The sequence below is a fragment of the Ruditapes philippinarum genome, unplaced genomic scaffold, assembly GCF_026571515.1.
Source record: "Ruditapes philippinarum isolate M1 unplaced genomic scaffold, ASM2657151v2 ctg2492_1_1_1_1, whole genome shotgun sequence".
NCBI classification, from domain to species: Eukaryota; Metazoa; Mollusca; class Bivalvia; order Venerida; family Veneridae; genus Ruditapes; species Ruditapes philippinarum.
The window spans coordinates 149,955-157,840 of record NW_026863066.1 but is presented as its reverse complement, the minus strand read 5'-3'; the positions used below and the strand labels follow the sequence as shown (position 1 = coordinate 157,840).

Here is a 7,886-nt window from a genome sequence, read left to right as displayed (position 1 = left end):
TAATTGTTAACAAGTTTACCAGTTTCCTTGAACCTATAATTTCATAGTTTTCATATCCCTGGTGAGAATGCGGTAGCTTAGAAAAGAAAAAAATGGACATTATTCATACAGTGTAATTATTTCAATAATTACTGGGAATTGTCTTTGTCTACTTGATTAATGTGTCTGTAATCACTAGTACGTCCCAACCTAAACCAAAGTGTTGGGAAGGCATTTCTTGGATATGTCTTTTACTTGTTGATCTTTACTGTCATATTATAATCTTGTCTTCTAAACAAGTTGCATTGAACTTGGAATCTGTTTAGAAAAGGAACGGATACAACTTTAAAAGGTCATGATGTGTTTCTTTATTTAACAGCTTTCATGTAACCTTCTTCGGCAGTTTGATTTTAAATACACATTTAATATATTTTGTCATTTTCCCCTCACAAGGAATTATTGGATTACTGCAGAATCCTTGTTGCATAATTAAGGTTAGGCACGATTTTTTTACTATAATATTAAATCTTACATTTCCTTTATCACCATTTTGCAAATCGAAGAGTTTAAAATTTGGAGGGGAAATGACAGATGTACTTCATGAAAGTAAATGAATGACAGTAATAATAATACTGTTTCCACAGGAAAAATAGACAGTGTATGCAGGGTTGCTTTTAACAGAATACGACAGTGTACATTGCTTGTGTTTATATAGAGTTTACTGACTGTGAAAAACCTTGACCTAGCTGTTTGTAAATAATATTTTCCTTTATACACTCGCACACACCTCTCCAATTAATGTGTGTACTTAATATAATTTACATGTATGTAAATTTAACATTTGAGATTTTACGAAGTTTCGATATCTGTGTTTTTTTTTTGCTGAAGTGTAGTTTTTATAGAAGGTTTAATCTGGCATGTACTGGCTCTAAATATAGATACATGTATAAGATGATCAAATTCAGTGTAGAATGGTTTGAACATGGTTTGATCAAGGTAAGTGGTTATGACATTGAATAATCTATTGACGCAAAATAATAGATATTTAATTTAAGATATTTGATATTAAAATGCAATATTTTTTATAATCTCTATCGTTTATTCTGATGTTTATATAGCAATTTTAATTTCCGTTGTAAATGATGTGTATATAATCAAATAACACTAACATGTCAGGGATTATTTATTTTATTCACATGACATATATATATAGTTAACGTTACTCTATATATAGCATAGAACCTATATTGCAGGAAACCAATTTCTATTGTATGTTACGTTTTAATTTATTTAAAGCATTGATAGGCAGATATGCTGGAATATTTAACCAGGCCAATTGTATTGAAACAACATTTCAACACAACATATTTACATTCTATATAATTATGCTAAAATAAATCGTCAATGTTCATTTCAAAAACAATCCTTAACTTGCTGTGAAAAAAAGCTGTTCATCCTGGAAAAATTATCACCTGTCTATATATATATACATGTTTGTATTTCCTATAGTCCTATACTGTACAGTTCACATTTCAAGAGTGAAATAGTTGGCCTACATCATGGATCAGTATATGAAAATGCAAGAAGAGCCAGTGGGCATTGATGAGTCAGATGTTGTGATGTATCCCATGGTAACATACAACCCAGAAACTGTAGAGCTGCACCCAGAACTAAAAGGTATGTTTAAATAACCATGTTGCCTTGTATGACTACAGTGTACTGTTTTCAATGTTTGACAAGAATACTGTTTTCCTTGTATGACTACAGTGCTGACTTCCTTGTATGACTAGAATACTGTTTCCCATGTTTGACTATAGTACTGTTTTCTTTGTCTGACTAGAGTATTTTTTCCTTGTAAATAATAACTACAGCTAGTACTGGTTTCCATTTATGACAACAGTACTGGGTTCCTTGTGTGACAACAGTACTTGTTTCCTTGTACGACTACAGTATTTGTTTCCTTGTATGACTACAGAACATGTTTCTTGTATGACTACAGTTCATGTTTCCTTGTATGACTACAGTACTCATTCTTGTATGACTACAGTACTGGTTTCCTTGTACAACTACAGTACTAGTTTCCTTATACAACTACAGTACTAGTTTCCTTATACAACTACAGTACTAGTTTCCTTATACAACTACAGTACTAGTTTCCTGATACAACTACAGTACTAGTTTCCTTGTATGACTACAGTACTAGTTTCCTTATACAACTACAGTACTAGTTTCCTTATACAACTACAGTACTAGTTTCCTTATACAACTAAAGTACTAGTTTCCTTATACAACTACAGTACTAGTTTCCTTGTACAACTACAGTACTAGTTTCCTTATACAACTACAGTACTAGTTTCCTTATACAACTACAGTACTAGTTTTCTTATACAACTACAGTACTAGTTTCCTTATACAACTACAGTACTAGTTTCCTTATACAACTACAGTACTAGTTTCCTTATACAACTACAGTACTAGTTTCCTTATACAACTACAGTACTAGTTTCCTTATACAACTAAAGTACTAGTTTCCTTATACAACTACAGTACTAGTTTCCTTGTACAACTACAGTACTAGTTTCCTTATACAACTACAGTACTAGTTTCCTTATACAACTACAGTACTAGTTTTCTTATACAACTACAGTACTAGTTTCCTTATACAACTACAGTACTAGTTTCCTTATACAACTACAGTACTAGTTTCCTTATACAACTACAGTACTAGTTTCCTTATACAACTACAGTACTAGTTTCCTTATACAACTACAGTACTAGTTTCCTTATACAACTAAAGTACTAGTTTCCTTATACAACTACAGTACTAGTTTCCTTATACAACTAAAGTACTAGTTTCTTATACAACTACAGTACTAGTTTCCTTGTATGACTACAGTACTAGTTTCCTTATACAACTACAGTACTAGTTTCCTTATACAACTACAGTACTAGTTTCCTTATACAACTAAAGTACTAGTTTCCTTATACAACTACAGTACTAGTTTCCTTATACAACTACAGTACTAGTTTCCTTATACAACTACAGTACTTATTTCCTTGTATGACTACAGTACTTGTTTCCTTGTATGGCTACAGTACTTATTTCCTTGTATGACTACAGTACTTGTTTCCTTATACAACTACAGTACTAGTTTCCTTATACAACTACAGTACTAGTTTCCTTATACAACTACAGTACTAGTTTCCTTATACAACTACAGTACTAGTTTTCTTATACAACTACAGTACTAGTTTCCTTATACAACTACAGTACTAGTTTCCTTATACAACTACAGTACTAGTTTCCTTATACAACTACAGTACTAGTTTCCTTATACAACTACAGTACTAGTTTCCTTATACAACTACAGTACTAGTTTCCTTATACAACTACAGTACTAGTTTCCTTATACAACTAAAGTACTAGTTTCCTTATACAACTAAAGTACTAGTTTCCTTATACAACTACAGTGCTAGTATTCTTATACAACTAAAGTACTAGTTTCTTATACAACTACAGTACTAGTTTCCTTATACAACTACAGTACTAGTTTCCTTATACAACGACAGTACTAGTTTCCTTATACAACTACAGTGCTAGTTTCCTTATACAACTACAGTACTAGTTTCCTTATACAACTACAGTACTAGTTTCCTTATACAACTACAGTACTAGTTTCCTTATACAACTACAGTACTAGTTTCCTTATACAACTACAGTACTAGTTTCCTTATACAACTACAGTACTAGTTTCCTTATACAACTACAGTACTAGTTTCCTTATACAATGAAAAAAATTTACTTCAAAACCTGATTAATGAATTTCTATCAGTATACAATTGACATTGGTAATTTCATAACAAATTATCTTCTCTGTGTTTGATTAATCCTTTTAAAATATATCATTAAATGAATTTGTTTTGCAGAAATTTTTATTGAAAATCAGGATCTATTCTATTGTATTAAATGTTTAAAATCAGCTAATTACCAATTATTGAACTGGAAAACTGATCTATAAATTTTCAGTTGAATATAAATTCTTACATAAATTATAGTACAACTTCTGCAGAACACCCCTCTTTGGAGCAACAACTTCTTTACAACAATTGTTTCATATCTTTCCAAAGTAAAACTTCACAATAAATTTAACTCTATTAAAGCAGCACTATGGCAACAATCAAAATTTTTGTCGATCAAGGGATGTTTCTCTGCAGAGATTTTACTGTATATTACAAATTTATTGAAAATTCATACATTTCAGATCAGCGACCACGGAGGGCACGTGAGCGTGTTTTACGTTACATATCATTAATCAGTATCAGCAACATTATTGTGGCATTGATTTGTATAATTACGTCATCAGTGGCCATCAACATGACTGCCTCGAACTACGAACCTTCTCTAGTTGTTTGTGTCATGGTAAGTGAATGGAAAAATGTTGTTTTTAAAGACCATCAACTTCGTCATTTTCGGTTTGTTACTTAGGTTGAGGAGCTCTTAATTACTCCTGCTTATATCCTAGTAAAGCACTTACTATTCTGAATTTATAAATTATTGTTCAGTTAAACAAGACACGCCTAGAGATCTATGTATTTAGCTGATTAAAATATAACCTGAATTTTTATGAAGACATACCAGTAAATATTTAATCAATATTACTTTCATTATTTTAGGTTATATTTGTTACCTGTCTCATTTGGTATTTAAGATTTGAAGGCAAGAAAACGTCAATTCAAAGTGAGGGAGTTTCAAAAATATTTTTATATTGTGTGAGTAGATTCCTTTATATACATAATTATATTTATATACAATATAGAGAGACAATAGCTCTATGATCCTACATATTGTATTAAATGTACCAGGTTATCATTTGAGAATCATAGTTATAAAATATGGAAAGTCTATTTTTTAATGGTTACCATAAGGAATATATGGAATGTACAGGGTGTGAAAAATGAACATAATACCCTCAAAATATACTGTACTGGGACTCCATCAACTGAGCTATTTGGTCACTTACACACTATGTCCCCTAATAAGTGAAGATTTCAATACCATGAGAGAATATGTATGGGTACTTGTACTATTAGTTAACTTGAAGTAGTAACTCCGATATATCAATCAATCAATATAACTGTAACATGGAATTGGTTTTACACAGAACTGGTTTTACATGGAACTAGGTCTACATGGAACTGGTTCTACACAGAACTGGTTTTACATAGAACTGGTTCTACATGGAACTGGTTCTACACAGAACTGGTTTTACATAGAACTGGTTCTACATGGAACTGGTTCTACACAGAACTGGTTTTACATAGAACTGGTTCTACACAGAACTGGTTTTACATAGAACTAGGTCTACATGGAACTGGTTCTACACAGAACTGGTTTTACATTGAACTAGGTCTACATGGAACTGGTTTTACACAGAACTGGATGGAAGCTGCCCTATGACCTAATCAGTGTTCTGTGATATAAGATTTAAAACTCAGCGAATTAAACCAATCCCATTGTGGCTAAGAGGTTGCCTTTATGGGTTGAGGCATCAGAATTTCAGCCACCGTTTAACCCTGCATGATCTTTAGGGGCAACTAAATGTGTTGGAATTAATGAAGTATATGCATCTGTTTAACTCTAGCAGGTAAGGTGGTTTGATCCCTAGTGTTGCTTAAAGTTAGTCACACCCGAGGTTAGCCAAATTTCAGAGCCAAATGACTTTCACTTAATGAATTCCCTAAAGCTCAATATAATGGTTTGTTTATATTTTTAAAATTAGTTAAAAATGTGTTTTTTGTGCAGTTTGGTTTGCCTAATATTGAAGATGTTGCAAGCTGAGATTAATACTTTTCTTGTTTCATTGCAGTTCCTAGCAACAGTTAGTTTTACTGTGATTATACTGATTGTAGCTGGTGTCGCAATGTACATACTCAGTCATGGAGAACTAGATGAATGTTACGAGGCAACAAATGAAATTGGAAATCTTGAAATAAACAATTGCTTGGATGAAATGGGCACGAGATACTTCTTAGCTTTACTGACAGTGACATTATTGGCAGCTATCGGAATAATATCAGTGGTGCTGTTGTGTTTTTATTTTTCTGTGGCACGTAAATTTTCGTTGAGATTAGGCGGAAACAATGAGGCGGGAAAAGTTGTTGTGATGGAAAGAGACGAAGGAGGACGTAAAGTTATTTATAGATATAACAGTGAAACTTCTGATAGTGTTGCCACTGATCACGCTCGACATGAACGCCCTGATGATGTCACATAGCAAGACTGGTGCTGATTTATGAGATTCAGAGATAAATTTCTCTGGAATTATGCTGTATATAAATTAAAGAAATTTAACTTATACCTTTATCTAAACTATCATATAGTCTTATATTGATGACTGACATTTCATCATTCAAAGTGAAAAAAGCAAACATTGTAGATTATACCTTTACCTGAATTATCATAATAGTCTTATATTGATGACTGACATTTTATTGATTATCATTCAAAGGGTAAAAAAGCAAACACTGTAGAAGTCGATTTTACCAATTTTAACAGAGAAGGTTTTGTTTGTTTTGTTTGTAGAATATTCTAGTTTTTTGTCTTGTTGAAATCCTTAAACTTTGAATGGAAGACATTCCATAATCTCAGCAAATCCATTACATAAATTCAGTAGGTAAATGACCTAGACTGGTCCCTGTCTAATACAGATCGGTACAATTGACTGATCGTCATGAAACATTTTCCACATAATTTAACCCTTCAATCGGGAAACCATTTCATTCCATCTGACTTATAAAGGCCCAGTTGTCTGTATATAATCATCATTAATTTACTGAAAAGTTTGCCAAACGCCCATTCTGAATCTTGAAGTCTGAATACTGAAGTCCTTGCAACTAATATTATCCACTTTTTGAGTCCGCTTCCTGGAATTAAGACATGTAGAAGCCATATGAGAAAACCTGGTTGTGATCAGAAAATGTCTCAAATCCATGAAACACTTCAGCCAACAGACCAATGGTTCCAGTAGTGTAAAGAGAAAATGTTTGCTTGCTTTATTATAATGTAGAATTTCTTTTAACTGTTGAATCAAAAGAAGCATAAAAATAAACAGTATATTTAATGTCTGGCTTTCCTACGTTATTACTGTTCAAGTGATTTAAACATTGTCAACTTTGAGGATACTTGATTCTATTACTATGATATAATGCATGATTTCAGTTTGTTAGTTACATGAACAATGACTGTAAAATTATGAGCAAGATAAAATTTATATGCTCTCCAAAAAAGTATGATAACATATGTTTAGAATACATGTATTTTGCAATATGAAAGTTAATTTTCCGATATATGTTTTTTTTTTTGTATTTAAATATAATAAAATGATAAAATTGTAATTTGTTCTTTTATCATTTTAAAAGTAAATCTGTTATATTTTGTGAGATAGGGTGAATGCTCTATTGTCCAATATATGGAACCTATTTTTGATCAATTCTGAAGCAGATGATAAGATTTACTCTTTAAACATGGTCAACATGGTCTATACTGTATCTGTATGATTCTTGTTCCTCTTAATGACTCTTGGTCAAAGTGAAACTACTTCTCGTGTACAACACAGACAGATCACAACAATGTATGAACTTGTAGCAATGTCCCTTTATTATTTCCAACATGAATTATAGTCATACAAGTCTACTCTTCCATGTGCAACTTCTCCTCAAGATCATAGTTTTCAGGATTTTGTGGTTCTATCATTTTTTGTTGAATTATGCTAAATATAATTCTGTGATGTATCCTGCATTTCTCTAATGTTTTGAACTATGCCTTCACACAACTATTTCACTAAGTGCCCTTGGTCATATTCTTGGGCTCATTTCAGAATTATGCCCCTTTTTACCACATACATGTA

The 7,886-nt window shown here is 31.9% G+C and overlaps 1 protein-coding gene across 1 annotated transcript; it reads left to right on the top strand.

The window, feature by feature from the left end:
• Positions 1-799: 799 nt before the first annotated feature.
• LOC132721040 (uncharacterized) lies at positions 800-7,303 on the top strand. The gene is made up of 5 exons (XM_060705286.1): positions 800-975; positions 1,489-1,656; positions 4,242-4,399; positions 4,654-4,749; positions 5,847-7,303. Exons 2-5 carry the CDS (start codon positions 1,539-1,541, stop codon positions 6,252-6,254), a joined length of 780 nt encoding a protein of 259 aa, XP_060561269.1. The 5' UTR covers positions 800-975; positions 1,489-1,538; the 3' UTR covers positions 6,255-7,303.
• Positions 7,304-7,886: the final 583 nt, after the last annotated feature.